The 21,791-nt window shown below is 63.3% G+C and overlaps 1 protein-coding gene across 1 annotated transcript; it reads left to right on the top strand.

The window, feature by feature from the left end:
* Positions 1-2,875: 2,875 nt before the first annotated feature.
* Positions 2,876-21,507, top strand: PLCB3 (phospholipase C beta 3). Its single transcript, XM_056801523.1, has 32 exons — positions 2,876-3,182; positions 4,498-4,575; positions 4,995-5,063; positions 5,197-5,337; positions 5,416-5,495; positions 5,596-5,649; positions 5,806-5,881; positions 5,975-6,075; positions 6,760-6,926; positions 7,872-8,018; positions 11,102-11,342; positions 11,428-11,512; positions 11,607-11,793; positions 12,082-12,165; positions 12,249-12,319; positions 12,441-12,537; positions 12,639-12,723; positions 13,592-13,716; positions 13,817-13,971; positions 14,076-14,237; positions 14,624-14,723; positions 14,939-15,043; positions 15,612-15,703; positions 17,483-17,630; positions 18,023-18,058; positions 18,161-18,353; positions 19,388-19,529; positions 19,643-19,719; positions 19,798-19,887; positions 20,325-20,382; positions 20,513-20,599; positions 20,681-21,507. The coding sequence occupies exons 1-32, from the start codon at positions 3,084-3,086 to the stop codon at positions 20,963-20,965; spliced, it is 3,717 nt and encodes a 1,238-aa protein (XP_056657501.1). The 5' UTR covers positions 2,876-3,083; the 3' UTR covers positions 20,966-21,507.
* The last annotated feature ends 284 nt before the right edge of the window (positions 21,508-21,791 follow it).

The raw sequence follows: 21,791 nt of genomic DNA, 5'->3' as shown, positions 1-21,791 counted from the left end.
GTGCCCAGGCGGGGTCGAGGCTCTCCTTCCAGCCCGGCCTTCCCCGAGCGCAGGCTCCTCGGGAGGCCAAGGCCCCGGATTCCAATCCTGCGTCGCGCCGCCGCCTGCCTGACCCAGGGCCGGTGACTTGAGTTTTCGGGCTTCCGTTTCTCCTTGGCTGGCCCAGAGTGAGGCTCCCCAAAGCCGGGGAGTCTCCGAAGGCCCCCAGGCTGGCCCTGGGGGTCCCGAGACGTGGAGGTGAGGCCCTGGAAGGCCGATTTGGCCTCTTTTCCTGCCCAGCCGGTGCCGGGCATCTCCAGGCATGGTGCCCGCCGCTCTGGGCCTCCCGTCTCCCCTTCCCCTTGGGCTCACCCCGGGCCCGACCCTGTGTCCAAGGCTCCGCACCCTTCCAGGAGGTGGGCCGGTGACGCGCCCGGCTTCCTGGTAGTCCCCCAGGGGAGTCGCCGGCTCCATTCCCCCCCCGCCCCCCCGCCTCCTATGACCTCGCTAATGCTGCTTTCAGCCGGCTGCCAGGGCTCTGGGGAGGCCTGGGTGGAGCTCCTGGAGGAGGCTGGGAGGCACCAGGCCTCTTTCCTCCCCATTACCGCCTTCTCAGAAAGTGTCCGGACGGACGGACGAGAAAAAGCTTCCTAATGGCCGCCCCTCGGGGAGCGCTGCCGGCTCTGAGCCTCCCTGCACCTTCGGGGGCTGGGCGGGAGGCCTCGGAACGCCCCCGCCCCCCCCACGCTGCCAGTTGGGAAACGGAGGCCGCCGCTTCCTCCCTCCAGAGAAATGGCCCAAGAGAGGCCCGCCCGGCCCAGCCACGGGGAGAGAAAATTGGAGGTCAGGCGAGCCCGGCTTTATCCTGCCCGGGACGCCCCACCTGAGCTCAGAGGCCGTCCTGGAAGGGGCAGGAAGCCAGGGACCAGGCCCAGGCAAGGCTGCGCCCTGGAGCCGAGTTCGAGTCCTCTGGGGGACCCTGGCCAGGCCTCCTGAGGAGATCTCTGCAGCCAGCAGGCAGCTCGCAGAGACTCTGTCTCTGTCTGTCTCTCTCTCTGTCTCTCCCTCCTTCTCTCTCTGTCTCTGTCTCTCTCTCTCTATGTCTCTCTCTCTCTCTCTGTCTCTCTTTTTTTAATCCTCACCTTCCGTCTTAGAGTCAATACTGTATTTTAGTTCCAGGGCAGAAGAGCGGTCAGGGCTAAGCAATGAGGGTCAAGTGACTTGTCCAGGGTCACCCAGCGGGGAAGTGCCTGAGGTCAAATTTGAACCCAGAACCTCCCCTGTCTCTAGGCCCGACTCCCCGTCCACTGAGCTCCCCAGCTGCCCCCTTTCTCTCTCTCTTCCCACACCCTCACCTTGGGTCTTAGCCTCAGTCCTCTGTTTCTGCCCCAGGGCAGAAGAGTCAGGGCCAGGCAGTGGTGGTTCAGGGACTGGCCCGGGACCACCCAGCTAGGAAGTGTCTGGGGTCAGATTGGAACCCAGGACTTCGGCCTCCAGGCCTGGCCACCCAGCTGGATGAATGAGAAGCTAGTCCAAAAGGAGGCCTGCTCCGTGCGAAGCTTGGTGGCTAAGGGCTAGGGACTTGCCCAGGGTCACGCTGCTGACCCACGTCAGAGGTGGGGTGCTGCCCCATCTTTCCTTCCTAGCGTGTCTGCTCACAGCGGCCCTCCTGGAGCCAGGAAGACCAGAGTTCAAATCAGACACAGACTGGTGGGGTGACCCTGGGCCAGTCACTTCACCCCGTCTGCCTCGGTTTCCTCATCTGTTAAATGAGCCGGAGAAGGAAAGAGCCAGCGCCCGTCCAGGATCCGTCAGGCAGGCCAAGCCAACCCCAAATGGGGTCAAGGAGACTTGGACAGGACGAGCCGCGGCCCAGAAAATGTTCTTGCAAGGGGGGACCCCTGAGGGCTGTTTGTGGGGCCGGGAGGCTGAAGCTGCTCTCCTCTGTCGAATGGGGATGCCCAGGGGGAGACTGCCAAGGAGGGCCCAGAGGAGGGCTTTGCCCCCCCAGGATTGTTAGAGAAGGAAGGGGAGCCCCGAGGACCACACAAGTAGACCAGGACGCCCTGGGGGGCCGAGGGAGCCCCTCCCCCTCCCTGCTTGCCCCCCCCCCAGCAGGGCCCCCGCGGGGTGCTGGCGCAGCCGGCCCCCCTCCCCCTCTCCCCACCTCCCTGGCTTTCTAGGTTTCTAGGTCCAGCCTTAGGTAAAACTGTGGCCGGGACAGAATTGGTGTTCAGCCCCTCTAGAGTTCTCTTCCGGGGGCGCCCCACGTGGAGCAGGCCCAGGATATTTTTAGGCCCCCTCCCCCTGCCCCGCCCCCACTCCCTTCATATCTTCCCGCTGGGGAGGGCTCCTGGAGGGCGCGGCAGCCCCCTCCCCCCCCCCCCCCCCCGCGGAGGGGCCCTGGGGGCGCAGGGCCCGGGCTCTCTTCCCCCAGAGCTAGCTGGCCCAGGAAGCGGAGCCCGGGCGGCTGGGCTTGTCCCCCGGGAGCCCGAGGCTGGGTTCGAATCTCCTTCCAGCTCCGCGATGCCATTAACTGGGCTTATTAATGCAGGATGCAGAGGGGAGAGCCGGGCCCGGCCGGGGGCTCTGCAGACGGTCCGGAGGGAGAAAAGGCCATTAGGCAGCTAAGTGCTAGCGGGGGGGGGGGGTGGGGGTGGGACCTGGCGCTGGGGGATGGCTACGGCCGCTCAGCCCACCCTGAGCCCCGAGCCCGAGCCCCGGCTCCTGGACCCCGGGTCGGCCCGCCTAGCCTGGCCGCCAGGGGGCGAGGGCTCCTGCCCCAGTCCCGGCCCTAGCCCGGGATTCCTGGGTTCTAGGAAGGCAGCGGAGCCAGAGGGGGAGGGGGAGGGGGAGGGGCACCTCGGCCCCGCCCCTGCCTTGCCCCGCCCCCTCCCAGCCGGGGCCGCCCCGGGAGAAAGTCCCGGACTGCGCTGCCTCCTCCTCCTGCTCCTCTTGCTCCTGCTCCTTCGCTGCCCCCCGCCGCTGCGCTCGGGCTCGGGGAGCCGGACCAGACCCGGACCGTCGGGGTTCGAGCCCGCACTGAAGCGCGGCTCGCCTCCCCGCCCTGGCCCCCGGCCCCCGGCCCCAGCCTCGGGGGAGCCATGGCCGGCGCCCGGCCCGGGGTCCACGCGCTGCAGCTGGAGCCTCCGGCCGTGCCCGAGACCTTGCGACGGGGCAGCAAGTTCATCAAGTGGGACGAGGTGAGCGCGGCCCCCCGGCGCCTCCCGCCCCTCCCCGGCGCCCCTCCCCGCGCCCCCTCCTCCGCGCGGGGCCAGCCGGTCTCCCCCGCGGCCGGGCCTCGCCGTGCCTTCCTCCCCCGGGTCTCGAGAGGCCGGCGCCGGCCGGCGCCGCCGTGCAGCCCCCGAGGGGGGAGACTTGGGTTTCCTGCCCCCAGCCTCGCGCCGGGACTTTGCGCCTCTCCAGCGCTCGAGAGGAGACTTTGAACCCCAAGGAAGCTCGGGCTCCGGGGCTCCGCCGCACGCGGGCGCCCCGGCTCCCCTCGCCGCTCCCTCCCTCCCCGTCCCGGCCTCCGCTTCTCTGCCGGGGACCCCCGTGCCTTCCCCCGCACGGCGCAGAGACCCCGGGCCGGCCCCGCTCCGGCCTCGGGCCTCGGGCCCCCTCCCAGCCGAGCCGGGCCCCAGGCCTGGCAGGATTCTCCCTGCCTTTCCGGCTGGGTGGGGCTGGGGGAGCTGCTTGGAGCTTTGGGGTGGCCGCCGAGGGGAGAGGGAGGGGGCCGGGGGTGTGGCCCGAGGTGACAGGTGTGGCGGCCTGGGGCAGCGGGGCGCTGGGGGGCTGGGGAGGGGCCTCGGCGCCTGGGGAGACCCCTCCCCCATGGGAGGCCTCCGGCAGGAAAGTTAGAAAAAGTTTCTCCTTTTCCTTCTGGTGTGATAAACCCAAATAAGGAAGTGGGAACCAAGGAGGGAGCCTGGGGGGGAGGGGGGGCGGCCTGGGATACGGGGGGATCTGCTGGGGGGGGCCCAGGAGGAGAGAGGCAGGGAGCCCCCCCAGGGCGCTGCGGGACACACCCCGGAGGAGGCTCCGCGGGAATCTGGGGAATTGGGAGAAGGGAGCCCCCAGGGGAGTCCGGCACCTTATCTCCCCCCAGCACGGGGCTGGGGTGCCGCTGCTCTCTGACCCGACACTCCCTGCCCGCCGCACTTGGCACCCGGGAGGGGCCTCTGCTCAGAACTGGGGTTCAGAAGGTCCAGGGAGCCGGGCTGGGCACACCCTGAAGCCTTTCTGCCAGAGGCTGACCCTCCTGGCCAGCCCCATCACGCCCATCTCTGCCCGCAAAGCGGGGAGCCCAGAATGCTGGCCGGGATGGTTTCTAGCGGCCATTCTTCCTCCATCAAGCCTCAGTTTCCCCATCTGTAAAATGGGGAGAGCCGTCGCACACCCACCCTGCTGTGGGCGGCTGGCCTGGCTGGGGGGGTGCAGAGCTCCGATGCCCGAAGGCCGCTGCCCCGCGGGTCCCTGGCCTCGGCCTGCCCCCTGACGGCTGTCCCTGTGGTCCAGGAGGCGTCCAGTCAGAACCTGGTCACGCTGCGGGTGGACTCGCACGGCTTCTTCGTCTACTGGACGGGACCCAACATGGTATGAGGGCGCCTGCCCCCTGCCCCAAATTCCTGCACCCTCGGGGCCGAGGCCTCCTCAGCTGGCTGACCCTTCCCACGGCCCGGCCGGACAGGAAATAACTCCCACCCTCCCCACCCCGGACAGGAAACATCCACGCCCTCCCCACACGGCCCCCCCAGCACCGGGCGGCAGATGTGGGGGCTCCCGGCGTCTCCCGCCCGGAGGACCCCCGCTCTCTGCCCCCCCAGCATCAGTCCTGGGAATCTCTCCAAATAGTTTGTGTTTATTTATCAGCTTCTCTGACCCTAAGCACCTGGAGAGCCGGGTCGGCCCTCGCACCCAGCACCCACCCAGCAGGCGTTTCCCCAGGGCTGGCTGATGGGGAGGGCGTTCCCCGCTCCCCTCGGCCACCCCCTCCCCTTCTGGGCTCTCCCTAGGAAGTGGACACTCTGGACATCAGCTCCATCCGGGACACACGGACAGGCCGCTACGCCCGGCTGCCCAAGGTGGGTGCCTCGTCCCCGGCGCCCCCAGAGCCCGCCCCAGCCGGTGGAGGCTCGTCCCTGGTGCATCCCGGTGCTGCTCTTGGTCGCGTTTGGGGGGCGGCCCAGAGAACCTGACCCGGAGCCCCCCCTCCAGGATCCCAAGATCCGGGAAGTCCTGGGCTTTGGAGGCCCCGAAACGAGGCCGGAGGACAAGCTGGTGACCATCGTGTCCGGCCCCGACCCTGTGAACACGACCTTTCTCAACTTCATGGCTGTGCAGGACGATACGGCCAAGGTGGGGCTGGTCCCAAGGGGGGGGGCTGGGCCCCTGGGGGTGCCCCGTTCTCACCGCCCGCCCCTCGCGTACCCCCAGATCTGGGCAGATGAACTCTTCAAACTGGCCATGAACATCCTGGCCCAGAACGCGTCCCGGAACACCTTCCTTCGAAAAGCGTGAGCCGGAGGCCGGGGTGGGGGGGACGGGCGGGGGGAGGGGGACTGCGGGGCCCGGGGCGCCCCTCCCCAACGCTTTTCTCTTCCTCCCCGGTTCTAGGTATACCAAGTTAAAACTTCAGGTGAATCAGGATGGGCGAATCCCAGTGAAGAAGTGAGCACAGGCCTGGGGGGCCGTGGAGGGAGGCGAGGGGGGGCTCTTCCCCAGAACGCCCCTTGCTGAAGGGCTGCTTCGCCCTCGGGGGTGGCCTTGGGCCCCCTTCCCAGGCCCCCCTTTGGCCCCCCTCTGACTTCTCCCCCCCCCCCCCAGCATCCTTAAAATGTTCTCTGCGGACAAGAAGCGGGTGGAGACGGCGCTGGAGTCCTGCGGCCTCAATTTTAACAGGGTGCGTATGGGACGGGGGGGCTCATCCCCGAGGAGCACCCCTTGACCTCCCTGGGCTCCGCCGCTCACTCCTCCCCCTCCCCCCGCCCTGCAGAGCGAGTCGATCCGGCCAGACGAGTTTTCCCTGGAGATCTTTGAGAGATTCCTCAATAAACTGTGTCTGCGGCCTGACATAGACAAGATCCTGCTGGAGATGTGAGAAGAGGGAAGGGGCGCGGGGCGGGGGTTGGGGATCCCTTCCCCGGAGAAGACCATCCGCCCCCCAGACCCAGGGGGCAGTGGAAAGTGGCGAGACGCTCCGAGTTCAAGTCCTGCGTGCCCCGAGCTGTCTTAGGGGACCTCGGGCCTCAGTTTCCCCATTTGTGACGTGAAAGGGTGGAAAGCTCTTCTCTAGTGACCTTTTCTCCATAAAACAAGTGAGGAGCTTCCCTTTATGGAGCCCTTCTCGGCTCCCCTCCCCCGGCCTCCCCGGCCCGGGACTTCTGATCTATTCCCTGATTCCCTCGGGCCATTCCCGAAGTCACCGTTAGCCAGGCTTCTCCCCTTGTCCTCAGCTGCGGATGGGAGAATCCCGACGGGGCCTCCACAGATCCAGGCCTCCTTCTCTGACCAGACGCGAGGTCTCCTCCGCCTCCCGCTAGCGCAGTCTTAGAGGACTGCCCGGGCCGCCGAGTGGTTAAGGGACTTGCCCAGGGTCTCCCGAGCAGACGCCCCTGCTTTTATAGGGCTTTAAGAAGGACCTTCCTGAGTCGGGAGAGGCCCAGCTAGCGTGTCTGGCTGCGTGGCACACGTGGCGCTAAAAGCTAGAAGCATTAGTTAGGGCAGGGACCCCGAGCCCCGGCGCGGGCCTCGACTTGTCTCTCTCTGCCCGCCGCCCAGTGGGGCCAAGGGGAAGCCCTACCTGACCCTGGAGCAGCTCCTGGACTTTGTCAACCAGAAGCAGCGCGACCCCCGGCTGAACGAGGTCCTGTACCCGCCGCTGCGCCCGGCCCAGGCCCGCCTGCTCATCGAGAAGTACGAGCCCAACCAGCAGTTCTTGGAGCGAGGTGAGGGCGCCCCGCGGCACCCCAGAGCCTCCTCCGGGACCTCTGCGAGGCAGCGGCCTGGCTGGTCTCCGAGAGCCCCCCACATTCCGTAGTTTGTCGTGAGGTCCTTCCTAGCGCGTTCATCTCTGACGTCCCCGGTCCCCGGGGCCCTCCCGGACGTCCCCGGGGCCCTCCTGACGGACGTTCCCGGTTCACTCCCAACGGATGTCCCCGGGGCCCTCCTGGACGTTCCCGGTTCCCTCCCGACGGACGCTCCTGGTCCCCGGGGCCCTCCCGACGGACGTCCCCGGGGCCCTCCCGACGGACGTCCCCGGGGCCCTCCCGACGGACGTTCCCAGTTCCCGGGGCCCTCCCGACGGACGTTCCCGGTTCCCGGTTCCCTCCCGACGGACGTCCCCGGTCCCCGGGGCCCTCCCGATGGACGTTCCTGGTTCCCGGTTCCCTCCCAACAGACGCTCCCGGTCCCCGGTTCCCTCCCAACGGACGTTCCTGGTTCCCTCCCGATGGACGTTCCCAGTTCCTGGTTCCCTCCCGACGGACGTCCCCGGTCCCCGGTTCCCTCCCAACGGACGTTCCTGGTTCCCTCCCGATGGACGTTCCCAGTTCCCGGTTCCCTCCCGACGGACGTCCCCGGTCCCCGGGGCCCTCCCGATGGACGTTCCCGGTTCCCTCCCGACGGACGTTCCCGGTTCCCTCCCGACGGACGCTCCCGGTCCCCGGGGCCCTCCCGACGGACGTTCCCGGTTCCCTCCCGACGGACGTCCCCGGGGCCCTCCCGACGGACGTTCCCGGTTCCCTCCCGACGGACGCTCCCGGTCCCCGGGGCCCTCCCAGCTCCAACATTCCCAGATTCCCTGGTTTCTGCCCTGTTTGGGTGGGGGCCGGCGCCGCAGCGTGGGAGCCTGGTGGGGCTGCCTCCTGAGCCCCCTCCTCCGCCCCCCCCAGACCAGATGTCCATGGAAGGCTTCAGCCGCTACCTGGGCGGGGAGGAGAACAGCGTCCTGCCGCCCGAAGCCCTGGACCTGAGCAACGACATGACGCAGCCCCTGAGCTCCTATTTCATCAACTCCTCCCACAACACCTACCTCACAGGTAACTCGGGGGCGCTTTAGGCCCCAAGTGCCGCCTCAGAAATGGGCACGGTCCTCCTGGGGGTCGCTAGAGCACGGGCCGAGGGCTCTGCAGAAGTGGGAGTTGCGGTGGTGTTGATGGGCAGCGTTGTCATTGATGGACGGGACCCATTCCCAAAGCCAGGAGGACCTGAGTTCGAGTCCTGCCTCAGATATCCCGTGGCTGTGTGTCCTCTTAGCTTGTCCTCTTGGCTCCCTAAGACTATAAAAAAGTTATTTTTATATGTTTCGTTACCTTTTTTAAATCGTTCCCTCCTGGCCTAGAATCTGTTCTAAGACAGAAGAGCTGCAAGGCCTGGGTGGTGGGGGTTCCATGACTTGTCCAGGGTCATGCATCTGGGACGTGTCTAAGGCCAGATTGGAACCCAGGTCCTCCTGCTGCCCCGCTGGCCCCAAACCAAGCATTCCTAAGCTGGGGTCCCTGAGCTGTGGGTCTGGGTATGACTCGGAGGGGTTCATGCCTTGCTCTGGGCATTCTGACCAACGGATTTCACGTCGCGGCTTCCTTGGGATTCGGAGAAGGGCTCACCAGGAGGGAACAGGACCCTCGGGGAGGAGGCTGAGAGGAGTCTCTCCCAGGCCAGCCCCAGACTCTGCGCAACGGGAGACGTTTCTCAGCTCTGAAGACGGCTGGCTGGGCAGAGCCCGAGTGGATTGGCCTCAACGAGCAGCGCCCAGAGCGGGAAGGAGAGCGTCCCCGGCGCCCCTTTCTGGGGCGGACGAAGGCCTTTTAGAACTGGTTTCCTGGCCCCTAAGGGGACAAGAAGGATCCTCGCGCGGGGTCTGCGGGCAGCTCGTCCTGCAGCCAGCGGAGCCAGGGGCGCAGAGGAGCCGCAGAACAGATGTGACGGGCTTCTCTTTGCCCAGCCCAGGAGTGACCCTGGTCACGCGGAGGTAGAGGAGGGGAGGGGTCAGAGGGCGCAGGCTGGAAGAACGGAGGAGCCCAGAGGGCTGTCGACAGCCCTGAAGCTTCCTCTCTCTCACGGCCACCTTCCATCGGCCAGTCTTGATAAAGTGCTCCTGGGTGCCGGGGGCCCTGTGAGCACGGAGGCTTCCCCTCCTCGTTCAGCTGACTGCCCAGTGGGGAGAAGAAAGCCCGGAGCCCTGGGGACTTCCGGAGAGCAGCACCCTGGCACCAGCCTTGTAGGATTCAGGCCCAGCCTTGCCACGGGATGGTGAAGGATGAGAAGACCCGACCATGGACATCGACAGCAGCTTCCACACGATCTGTTTGAACAGGCCATTGAGGCCCCAGATCAGAAGGTGAGGAGAGGCAAAGACTGGACTTTGGTTGTCCTCTGCCTCCTCCCCAACGTAGGATGCTAGGGATGCCTGCAGCCCCTCTGGGTGCCAGGCTCCCTGCTGATAGGTACGGTGTTACCTCATTTCATTTGTTCATTATTAAGTACCTACTGTGTGCTGGCACCATGCTGATAGGTAGTGTTATCTCATTTCATTTGTTTGTTATTAAGTACCTACTGTGTGCTGGCACCGTGCTGATAGGTCCGATATGATCTCATTTCATTCATTCATTAAACACTTATTAAGTACCTACTGTGTGCCAGGCACTGTGCCTAGTCCTCACCCCTCTTGTGGGATTAGTAACAATATTGATTCTAAGACAGAAGGTCAGGATTTACAATAGAAAAAAAATCCTCTCACCCTATGTCTTAGAACGGACGCTGAGAACTGGTTCCAAGGCCAAAGAGCAGTCAGGCCGGAACCTGGGGGTTTAGGGACGTGCTCAGGATCATCAAGCTAGGAAGGATCTGAGGTCAGATTGGAACCCAGGACCCCCTACCCCCCGTTTCCGGACCTGGCTCTAGTCGCAGTCACCAGCCTCTTCTCATCACATCATTTCCGAGCATCACTTGAACACGGCAGAGGAACCACAAACGGGCAGGAAATGGAACCAAAGGGCCCGGGTCTCTGCGATCCGTCTCCATCGCCGCTTTAACAGGAGCCCCTGTTCGGACGCCACACTCGCTGCTGTTTGTCATGCAGACGTCGTCGTGCTGTTTCCAAGGCAGCATGAAGATGGGGGAGGCTGTTCTGGAGACAACACAATCCTGAAACCATTAAGAGATCCTTTTACACGAGATGGTGCGGCGGGCATGATGCCAGGTGTGGGGCGGGCACAGGGAGACATGGGTGTCGATGCCAGCCCATGCCCCGACTTCCTGTCGCCAGAAGATCCGGATAAAAACGTTCTGTGAGCAGCTGGAGGGTGGGGGTCCCGGGGAGTGTCGGAGAAGGCTCCAGCGAGGACGTCTTGGGCATGCTTGTGTGCCGTGTGCCGTCTTTGCCATTCTGCCATCGAGTAGAGGGCGCAAGACCCGGCTCTGCGTCACTTGGCCTCTGTAGAGCAAAAGCCAGCTTTCGAGGCCTTCCTGCCCCACGAAGCCTCGTGTTCACGGAAGGATCTCTGCAGGAGCAGTCGGGGCCTTCAGTTATGAGTGCCGACGGAGGCACAAAATGAGGGAAGGAGCTGTGTGCCGGCTCCAAGGCAGAAGAGCGGTCAGGGCCAGGCCATGGGGGTGAGGGACTTGCCCAGGGTCACTCAGCGAGGCAGGGTGAGGCCTGACTGGAACCCAGGACCTCCTGTCTCCAGGCCAGACTCTCCCTCCCCCGAGCCCCCCAGCTGCCCCCTGAACAGTACTTTTAATGCTCCCCAGATGCTGTCTGGCCAAAATGGACAATGAGCTCTTAGGCACAAATGCTGGGTAAACGGTTCTAGATCTGGGGACGCTCTGCAGAGTCTGCTTGGGGTGATCCCAGGGGTGACGGCAGGGCATGGTGGGTGCCAGCGGGGTTCTCCCCCCTTGCGCGGGTGGCCTGTGAGGACGTATCGGGCCAGCAGAATGCTGCCCGGGGCCCACGGAAGGCTCCAGCCTGCTGCAAGTCTTGGGAGAACTGGGGCACCATTGACTGCCAGAGGCACGGGGGTTCCCCATCCGCGGGGAAATGGAGCCAGGGGCCGGGGTGGGTGCCCCGGGGGCGCCGAGGCTCCCGGGCTCTGACCCTTTCTTCTGGGGGGGCCTCCAGCGGGGCAGCTGGCAGGGGCCTCGTCGGTGGAGATGTACCGGCAGACCCTGCTCTGGGGTTGCCGCTGCGTGGAGTTGGATGTGTGGAAAGGCCGGCCGCCCGAGGAGGAGCCCTTCATCACCCACGGCTTCACCATGACCACGGAAGTGCCTCTGCGGGACGTGCTGGAGGCGATCGCGGAAACGGCCTTCAAGACGTCCCCCTTCCCCGTCATCCTCTCCTTCGAGAACCACGTGGACTCGTGAGTTTCCTCAGCGTCCGCTCGGCGGCCTGGGCCCTGGCCCGAGTTTGTCCCTTGACCCTGCCCTCTGCTTCCCTTTGGCCAGGGCGAAACAGCAGGCCAAGATGGCGGAGTACTGCCGCACCATCTTTGGGGACGCGCTGCTCATCGACCCGCTGGATAAGTACCCGGTGGGGACCGCCCGGGATCGGGAGGCTCGGGGAGGCGGGCCAGGCGGGGGCTTCTGGGCTGGCTCTGACCAGTCCTGTGCTCCCCCTTTCCCAGCTGGCCCCAGGAGTCCCCCTGCCCAGCCCTCAGGACCTGATGGGCCGAATCCTCGTGAAGAATAAGAAGCGGCACCGGCCGCCCCTGAGCCCGTCAGACGGCTCGGTGCGCAAGCGGCCCTTGGAGCAGAGTAACTCGGCCTTGAGCGAGAGTTCCGTGGCCACGGAGCCCCCCTCCCCGCAGCTCGGTAGGACCCCCGACCTCGCCCCAGTCTCCAGCAGCCCGCCCACTCCTCGGTCACGTCTTCCCTCCATCTCCTGCCCCAAGTCCCCGGGGTTTGGCCCTGCCCTCGGAGGCCCCCACGTCCCTCGCCTGGCCTCTGACCCCAGCCTCTTCCCTCTGATCTTGTCTGCTCTGGGTGAGGGTTCGTGGGTGCCCGGGGCACCCTCTTGGGTGGCTGCCATCCCCAGCGAGGATCCCCCTCCCCCTGTGTGCTGGGGTGCGAGCCGGGGACTCCTGCCTCTGCCTCCCCCAGGCTCCCCCAGCTCCGAGGGCTGTTCCACTCTGAGCAACGGAGAAGATCACGTGGGCTGCAACCCCGAACCCCGCAAGTCCATCGGTGAGAGGACGGGTAGGCGAGAGGGAAGGGCCACAGGGTGGCGGGTGCGGGAGGAGGGACCCCAGTTCTTGTCCTCCCCCCAGACCGAGAGGCAGAGAGTGAAGAAGAGGAGGAGGAAGAACCGGCCGACCCCAAGAAGAACAGCACAGACGAGGTCAGGCTCAGGGGGTGGGAGGGGAAAAGGGCGGTCAGGACCATAGGGGAGTTGTAGAGGGGTCCCGGGGCCAGCCAGGAGTGTGCCATCCATGTGACCCTTTGGTTTGGGGGCATCACAGGGCACGGCCAGCAGTGAGGTGAACGCCACGGAGGAGATGTCCACTCTGGTCAATTACATCGAGCCGGTCAAGTTCAAGTCCTTTGAGGTGGCCCGGAGTAAGTGGGGAGAGGATGGGGGCACCCCAGGCTGGGTGACAGAAAGGGGCGCTGGCCTCCACCGTACCCCAAGTTCTGACGAGGATCCCTCCACCCCACAGAGCGGAACAAGTGCTTTGAGATGTCATCCTTTGTGGAGACCAAGGCCCTGGAGCAGCTCACCAAGAGCCCCATGGAATTTGTGGAGTATCCAACCTCAAGAGAGCCTGGAAGAGGCTAGAAGGGGGGAGCTAGGAACCTAGAACATCACAGCCAGAAGGGGCCTGAGAACGTGGAGGGGTAGAACCTCAGAACATGGAACATCAGAGCTGGGAGGGACCTCGGAACCGGGCAGGCTAGATCTAGGGGGCCTCGGAACCCGGCAGGCTAGATCTAGGGGGCCTCGGAACCCGGCAGGCTAGATCTAGGGGGCCTCGGAACCCGGCAGGCTAGATCTAGGGGGCCTCGGAACCCGGCAGGCTAGATCTAGGGGGCCTCGGAACCCGGCAGGCTAGATCTAGGGGGCCTCGGAACCCGGCAGGCTAGATCTAGGGGGCCTCGGAACCCGGCAGCTAGATCTAGGGGGCCTCGGAACCCGGCAGGCTAGATCTAGGGGGCCTCGGAACCCGGCAGGCTAGATCTAGGGGGCCTCGGAACCCGGCAGGCTAGATCTAGGGGGCCTCGGAACCCGGCAGGCTAGATCTAGGGGGCCTCGGAACCCGGCAGGCTAGATCTAGGGGGCCTCGGAACCCGGCAGGCTAGATCTAGGGGGCCTCGGAACCCGGCAGCTAGATCTAGGGGGCCTCGGAACCCGGCAGGCTAGATCTAGGGGGCCTCGGAACCCGGCAGGCTAGATCTAGGGGGCCTCGGAACCCGGCAGGCTAGATCTAGGGGGCCTCGGAACCCGGCAGGCTAGAACCTTGGGAGGAGGAATGGCAGCTGGAGGCGGGAGTTTGGAGATGGTCTCACTCGGGGACGTGAGCTCGTTGGCATTGGGCTTTCTGGGGCAAGCACTCTGGGGGGTTTCGGCACGGGGCACCTTCTGGAGCGTGTGGCCCATGACCGCCTGTGTCAGATACAACAAGCAGCAGCTCAGCCGCATCTACCCCAAGGGCACCCGGGTCGACTCCTCCAACTACATGCCTCAGCTCTTCTGGAACGCAGGCTGCCAGCTCGTTGCCCTCAACTTCCAGACGCTGGGTAAGGCGGCCCAGGGGCTTCCACCTCGAGGCTGGGGCTCTCCAGAGACTGTCCCTGTGGGGCCTCGTGCTGACATCGGGGTGCTTCTGCGTCCTCGCAGACCTCCCAATGCAGCTGAATGCCGGCGTGTTTGAGTACAACGGGCGCAGTGGCTACCTGCTCAAGCCAGAGTTCATGCGGCGCCCGGACAAGTCTTTTGACCCTTTCACGGAAGGCATCGTGGACGGCATCGTGGCCAATGCCCTCCGGGTCAAGGTAGGCCTCTCCCGGGGCGGGGGGAGCCATGCTCTGGCTGGGGGTGCCCGCAGGACAGAGACCGGCTGGGCAGCGCCGTCACCCTCTTCCCCGGGTTCTTCCAGGTGATCTCGGGCCAGTTTCTATCAGACAGGAAGGTCAGCATCTATGTAGAGGTGGATGTCTTCGGCCTTCCTGCGGACACACGTCGCAAATACCGCACTCGGCCCTCACAGGGCAACTCCTTTAACCCGGTGTGGGATGAGGAGCCCTTTGACTTCCCCAAGGTGGGTCTCGGGCCAGGGCTCCCTCTCGGCTGTGTGCCTTTGGGGTGAGAGGTCTTGGGGCCTTGGAAAGGGCGTGAATTTGCCATCATTTCTCTCTGTGTGAACAAGGGGCGAGACCCTGGTCTCTGGTTCTCTGACAGAGAAAGCTGCCCTAGACAGCCTCTAACATTGCTTCTAGCTTCAGATCTTCTGCCTAGGGGTCCGGTACTGTGCCAGGTGCTTTGGGGGCATCTCTTCCAGCTCTTGGGGTGCCTTGAGCCTGCTCTTGGAAACTAATGAGCACACCTGACAGCAGTTGCTTAAAAATCATCCCCCAGCAAGGCTCAGAGGACAGAGAGGGGATGGGGGGCCCCTTCTCTTAACCAATGACTCCTGCCCTCCCACAGGTGGTGCTGCCCACCTTGGCCTCCCTCCGCATTGCGGCCTTTGAGGAAGGGGGCAAGTTTGTGGGACACCGAATCCTGCCAGTGTCCGCCATTCGCTCAGGTGAGGCCTGTCCTCCTGGCCCTTCTCCAACCCCTGAGCTTAAGGGGTCTGTTCTGAGAGCAGGGGTCCTAAGGAACCACCCCTCTTGTGAAGTAGGGTCTGTCAGGGGGAGCTTGGGCTGGGGGTGGAGGGTGGGTGGAAACTGCCTCTACTTCCCCCATCTGTCTCCATCGTTGCCTTTACCCTTCCCCCTACGAACCCCTGACCCTACCCAGGGTACCATTACATCTGCCTGAGGAATGAGGCCAATCAGCCCCTGTGTCTGCCTGCCCTGCTCATCTACACAGAAGCTTCTGACTACATCCCTGATGATCACCAGGGTGAGGGGCCTCGGAGGGAAGGGGGAGACCAATAGGAATGGGAGCCTGGGAAGGAGGCCAGAGACGGGGAGATGGTTCTGGGGATGGAGAGGTAACAGCAGCCATGTAGGGATGAGAACACCCCCATGAGAGATAGGAGCTGGCTTCGAATCTTAGCTCCACCTCACCCCCCAAGATGACCCTGGGGAAGTCATTCTGTGGACCTTAGTTTTCCCATTTGAAGCACGAGGGCAGTGGAGTGTTTTTCAGTCATGTCTGTCTGTCTGTGACCACCTATGAGGTTTTCTTGCCAGAGATACCAAAGTAGTTGGCTATTTCCTTCTCCAGCTCATTTTTCAGATGTGGAAACTAAGGCCAACAGGGTTAAGTGACTTGCCCAGGGTCACATAGCTGATGTCTAAGGCCAGATTTGAAATCAGTTCTTCCTGACTCCAGGCCCTGAGGTCTATCCACTGAGGCTCTAGAAGGAAACCTTCCTAGATGTGGGGGGTAGAAGTGAGGTGCTGGGGTTGCTGACTTTGTGTTTGTGAATCTGTGGTTCCCCCCTCTCCCCTGTCCCCTCCCCAAGACTATGCCGAGGCTTTGTTCAACCCCATCAAACATGTCAGCCTCATGGACCAGAGATCAAAGCAATTGGCAGCTCTGATTGGTGAGAGTGAGGTGAGTAGAGCCATCATGGCACATCAGAGCCTTGGGGAGAAATGGTGGGCTTAGCTCTGGGCTCCCATTCCCTCCTGGAGAAATGGTGGGCTTAGCTCTGGGCTCCCTCCTAGAGAAATGGTGGGCTTAGCTCTGGGCTCCCTCCTGGAGAACTGGTGGGCTTAGCTCTGGGCTCCCTCCTGGAGAAATGGTGGGCTTAGCTCTGCGCTCCCATTCCCTCCTGGAGAAATGGTGGGCTTAGCTCTGGGCTCCCTCCTGGAGAAATGGTGGGCTTAGCTCTGGGCTCCCTCCTGGAGAAATGGTGGGCTTAGCTCTGGGCTCCCTCCTGGAGAAATGGTGGGCTTAGCTCTGCGCTCCCATTCCCTCCTGGAGAAATGGTGGGCTTAGCTCTGCGCTCCCATTCCCTCCTGGAGAAATGGTGGGCTTAGCTCTGCGCTCCCATTCCCTCCTGGCTTGGGGAGAAATGGTGGGCTTAGCTCTGGGCTCCCTCCTGGAGAAATGGTGGGCTTAGCTCTGGGCTCCCTCCTGGAGAAATGGTGGGCTTAGCTCTGCGCTCCCATTCCCTCCTGCCCCAGCCTGCAGTGACAGTCTGTGTTCCAAAGTCCCTCCCAGCCCCAACAGTCGCTTTTGTCCTATGGAGGAGGGAGCCAAAGATACAGTGTCAACTGGAGCCATTAGTGACCGTGGGTGGTGTCCAGATCAAACATTTGCCAGGCACTTGAGGGACAATCACGCTTGTATTACCTCTTATCTCCTCCCCAGCGTCTGTGTTGCTTCCCCAGCTGGACTGTGTCCCCCAGACAGCAGGAAAATTACATCCAAGCAATCAATTCCACAAACATTTTAAAATAAGCTTTACCGAAGCCGTTTGTTGGTGCATTACAAGCATTGCTGGTTCTTCTCCCACTCAAATTCTCCCTTTAAACAAAGAAAACCAGTTAAACAAAGAGCTGCAGTGTAGGCAGCATTCTGCCCTGTTGGTCCTCCGCCTCTGCTGAGAGGAGGGATGGGACTGTGGTTATTCTGGTGCGGGGAGCCCTTCCACCCAAGCTTGAGGAAGCTGCCTGAGCTCCCGACACCTTGAGCGTTTTCCCAGGGCTTCTCAGCCCCGGTGCATACGAACTCTGGCTCTAGTTTTCAGATTGCCCGGAATCTCAACCGGTTATGGATGGAGGATCAAAAGGGAAGGATGGAGCAGGCCCTGCCCTCCAGGAGCTTCCATTCTGCTTGGGGTGGGGAGGGGAAGGATGGGGGCCTTGAAGGACAACTCTGGCAGGGGGAGGGGAGGATTGGTGAGTGAGTTCCAGACTGGGGGGGCTCACAGATTAGGCAGGACAGTTCATGGTCTGGCTCTGCTACCCAGGAGGCTGTTCTTGGGCCAAGACGGAGCATATTTGTTTTAAGAACTATTTTATTGCTATTTTAAATACATATAAAATGATTCCCCTTCCCCATGTTCCTGCCCTAGTGGAATTCTCTTACTTGTTTTTTAACCTCTCCCCTTCCCTCCTAGAATCCAAGGCAGAAGGGCAGTCAGGGCTGGGCCATGGGGGTTCAGTGACTTGTCCAGGGTCACCTGGCCAGGAAGTGTCCGAGGCCAGATTGGAACCCAGGACCTCCCTGTAGGCCTGGCTCTCCATCCCCTGAGCCGCCCAGCTGAGCACTTCCTTAGACCCTGCTCCATACAAGGCAAGAGCAGTGGCTGCCCTCAGGAAGGGGCCGGCCCAGAGACGCCCAGCCCAGGCTGTTGTTTCCAGATGAATTTCTCCCTGGCTGCAGGCTGCTCCCGAGACCCCAGAGGAGAGGCCTTCTCGCCAGCTAGGGCCCCAGCTGTCCACGGGCTCCGTCCAGAGCCCCCAGGAACCTGGAGCCTCCCGCACCCATGGCCCTTCCACCTCCCCCACCAGCCCTTCCATAAGCAGACCAGGTAGAGGGGGAGGGGGAGGGGGGGCCAAGGGCGGGTGCTTGAGGTCCAGCCTGGCTCCACCCAGCTATTGAGCATGTGACCCTTTCTGGGCCCCTTCGGGGCTGAGTGGCCTCCGTTTCTCCCTCCGGGAAAGGTGGTTCTCGTGTCCGCTCGGCGCTAATGCGGCCGTGTGTCTCTTACCAGTGAAGGGCTCTAACCAGGAGGTCCCTCGACTCTCTGCCAAGGGAGCCCAGATGTGGAGTCCGAGGTTCTGGGTTCCAATCCAGCTCTGACTCGCCATCAGCCCTGGGTCTCGGGGGTCTCTTCCCCAGCTCTCAGCCGTGCCAGATCACACGGGGGTCCGTGCTTGGCCGACGGCCCCCGTCAGGGATTGTTTGTTTTCTCCTCCCCAGGTCAGTGCGATGAGCTCATCGCCAGCCTCCTGGGAGGTAAGGCAGAGGAGGCAGCCACGGGGGAGGCTGGGGGCAGGGAGGGGAGCCCCGCGCCCTCCGGCGCCGCCGCTGAGCACCCCTCTCGGCCTTGACTTTCAGAGGTATCTGTGACCCCCTTGGCGGAGCTCCGGGTTCACAAGGCCCTGCTGAAGCTCCGGAACCGGCAGGAGCGAGACCTGCGGGAGCTGCAGAAGAAGCAGCAGCGCAAGGCGGCGGCCTTCCTACGGCGCCTCCACAGCCACCTGGCCCAGTACCGGGCCGACATGGAGAAGAGGCGCAAGCAGCAGTCCCAGTGAGTGCGTTTGTTAGATGTGGGGGCCATCGTACAGCTGAGGAGGCTGAGGCCCAGAGAGGAAAGGACTTGCCCAGGGTCACACGTCCACAAGGAGCCGGGCTCCCAGGGCAGAGAGATCTGCCTCCCTGCTAGAAGCTCGGGGTCCAGAGCTGGCCTCTGGCCTGGACACGCCTCATCGACAGGGCTTGCATCTGGGCTCTGCAACTTGGGAAGGATCTGGATAACCCGGGGAGTGTCCAGGGGGGGCGGGGAAGGGCCTGGAGTCCGTGCACAAGAGGATCTGCGGAACAGGGCCGGGACGTGGTTCCTGGCAGAGAAAGAGTTTGGGGGGTGTCTGTGTGTGTGACAGAGAGAGAGACAGAGAGAGACAGAGATAGAGAGAGGGAGAGAGAGAGAGAGAGGGAGAGAGACACAGAGAGAGACACAGGGAGTGAGAGAGAGAGACAGAGAGAGAGAGAGAGAGAGAGAGAGAGAGAGAGAGAGAGGGAGAGAGACACAGAGAGAGACACAGGGAGTGAGAGACAGAGACAGAGAGAGGGAGAGACGGGGGAGAGACAGAAGAGAAGAGGAGGAAGAGACACAGACAAGGAGGGAGGAGGGGGAGAGACAGATGGGCGAGGATGTGAAGGGAGCTGTTGTGAATTGTTGGCAAGGGCTGATGGGTAGCAGAGGACGATGTACGTGTTCTTTGAGGCCCCAACCGAACTAGGAGCCATGGGAGGAAGCTGCCAGGAGCAGGCTGAGTGTAAGGAATTCCTGTAAGGAAAACGTTCTCAGCGCCTAGAGCTGTCCCTAAGCAGACAAGGGGAGGTCTTCAGGGTCCTTGCTTGTCCTGGCTGCCTCCGAGGCTCCCTCCGGGGACTCCTTCCGGTTCAGGTGGGACCAGGGCAGAGCTGCTCCCTCAGCAGTGGAGTACGAGACGTGTCCCGGCTTGGTCAGGCCTGGCAGAAGGCCGTGCACGGGGGTGGGCGTGGGAGGGGGCCGGGCCGCGGGGTGAAGGGGCCAGCGGGGGTCGCTCGCTGTGTCCGCAGGGCCGGGGTGCTGGAGGAGGAAGAGGGGGAAGAGATGCGGAGCTATCGGGAGCTGCAGAAGAAACAGCTTCAGAGTCTGCTGGACCTGAGGGAGGCCCAGGCCGACGCGGAAGCCGAACGTCGCCAGGAACACCTGAGACAGGTGGGGGATGGGAGAGCCCAGGAGGGGCGGGGGTGGGGGATGCTCGAGAAGGGGGGGCACACGCTGGAGGCGCTTTGGGCCACACCCTTCTCCCCTTGCCTTGGCCCGGACAGGCCCAGCATCGCCTTCGCGAGATTGTCCTTGAAACGCACACGACTCAGCTGAAAAAACTGAAGGAGACGAGTGAAAAGTGAGTAGGGGGCACCTGGGGGGGCGGCACGGCCCCCCTGCTCCTGCCTCCTGACAGCCCCCTCCCCCGCCTGGCCAGGGAGAAGAAGGAGCTGCAGAAGATTCTGGACCGGAAGAGACATAATAGCATTTCTGAAGCCAAGATCCGGGAGAAGCACAAGAAGGAGGCGTAAGGCGGGGGGCAACCACAGCAGGGCTGGCTCCAGCCTTTGGGCCTTTGTTTCCCCATCTATGGAATGAGGGAGTTTAGACGCCAGGAAATGGGGTCCCTCATAGCTCAAACCCCTCCCGGGCCAGGCACCGCACTAAGCCGAGTGCTATAGGAAGGTGAGCTCATTCGATCCTCTGGACAGGCCTGGAAGGCACTGAGGTAAACAGGGTAAGTGACTTGCCTAGGGTCACACAGTCAGAAAAGGGCTTAGGCCGGATTTGAAGTGGGTCTTCCTGACTCCAAGCCCAGCAGTCTGTGCCTTGAGCCACCCAGCCAGCCCCCCTCTCCTGGGCCCCCCCTCCTCCTGCCTGCTGGGGTTAGTTATGTTGTTGGGTGGGCGATGGGGACCCCACAAGAGGAAGGAGGCTGAACCCCCGTGCCCGTTCTGTCCGCAGGGAGCTGACTGAGATTAACCGGCGTCACATCACGGAGTCGGTCAACGCCATCCGGAGGGTGAGGCTCAGACCCATCTGCCCCTTCAATCAGTCTTTAGCCCCAGCCATGCCGTGGGGAGCGGGGAGCCCCGATGCCAGCACCCCCCCCACCCCATATAACCCCTGACCTCTGCCGCCCCGCCCCACAGCTGGAGGAGGCCCAGAAGCAGCGCCAGGAGCGGCTGGTGGCCGGCCAGCTGCAAGTCCAGCAGCAGCTAGAAGAGGAAGAGCCCAAGGTGAAGGGCTGAGGAGGCGGGGGTGGGAGGAGAGGGCCCGGAGGGGAGGGCACAGCCCCTGACGCTGAGTGTCCCCTGCAGGTGGCCTCCCGGCTGGCCCAGGAGTGCCAGGCCCAGCGGGCACGGCTGCCACAAGAGATCCGACAGAGCCTGTGGGGTGAGCTGCCGGTGGAGCAGGCGGCGGAGGAGGAGGAGGAGGAGGACCTTGCTGCAGGCGATGGTCCCAGCCTGGGCACTGTCAGCGGGCACACGCTGGGCAGAGCCAGCAATGGGCACGCCCTGGGGGGCAGAGCCAGTAATGGGCATGCCCAGGGGAGTGGCAGTGGTGTAGACTGTGAGAGGCAAGAAGAGAACACCCAGCTGTGACCCCAGGGTGGGCAGGGGCCAGAGCAGAAAGGGAAGACACTAAACTCTTGTTTTTAAAACTTTTTATTTTTTTTAAATTTTTTATTTTTTTAAATTTAAGGGGGCAAGAAGCCCCCATTAACCCTCCCTAGTGGTATGTGTACGTATGCGTGCGTGCGTGTGTGTACGTGTGCGTGTGCGTGTGTGTGTGTGTGTGTGTGTGTGTGTGTGTGTGTGTGTACCTACAGGTTCCCCTTTAGTCCCTGGGCCCCTCCCTAGAGCTGATAACAAGGGTGAGCCTCCCCTGCCCAGGGCCAAGGATCAGCAGGGGTGGGTGGACAAAGAAGGGATTTAAACTGGGGCCCCCCCTCACAATTTAGATCCTGGGGGTGGGGTGGAAGCCAGGTTCTTGAGGTGTTTGTGTTTGGGGGGCCAGGAGGATGGGGCTGGGCTGGGGGCACCTCCCCCTCCCCAGCTTTGGGGATCAGAAGCATCCTGTTCTCTTACCTTCTTCTTGTTTTTGTTTTTATGTCAATAAAGTGGCTTCCAGGGCCTAGACCACCTGTGCCTGTGTGCTAGGGTCCTGGCAGGGAGGAGTCTGGCCCATCCCAGCAGCCTTTGCAGTTCACCTTTAGCTGAGGTCCTTCCCAGGCACCAAGGAGCTGCATTCTGAGTAGAGGGCCCTCTGGGCACTGATCCTTGTCTTCTGGGAATCTTGGCTGATGTCCTTTGGGTGTCCCCTTGTCCCTGAGAGCCTGGGGCGGTGCTGCTTAATTACTCTACCCTCCTGACTCCCAAGTTTGCTTGGGGAATGCAGGCTCACCCAAATCTGGTGGATTCCCTCCTC

The sequence above is a fragment of the Monodelphis domestica genome, chromosome 6, assembly GCF_027887165.1.
Source record: "Monodelphis domestica isolate mMonDom1 chromosome 6, mMonDom1.pri, whole genome shotgun sequence".
Lineage (NCBI taxonomy): Eukaryota > Metazoa > Chordata > Mammalia > Didelphimorphia > Didelphidae > Monodelphis > Monodelphis domestica.
Note: the sequence above shows the minus strand (reverse complement) of the source record. Positions and strands in the feature narration are given on the sequence as shown.

What these genes read in the sequence shown, in the direction of transcription:
- PLCB3 (XM_056801523.1), top strand. Translation starts at nt 3,084, where the DNA reads ATGGCCGGCGCCCGGCCCGGGGTCCACGCGCTGCAGCTGGAGCCTCCG. An exon ending in CGAACCCCGCAAGTCCATCG is followed by an intron (nt 12,166 to 12,248) that starts GTGAGAGGACGG and finishes TCCTCCCCCCAG; the next exon opens with ACCGAGAGGCAGAGAGTGAA. An exon ending in AGCCCTTTGACTTCCCCAAG is followed by an intron (nt 14,238 to 14,623) that starts GTGGGTCTCGGG and finishes GCCCTCCCACAG; the next exon opens with GTGGTGCTGCCCACCTTGGC.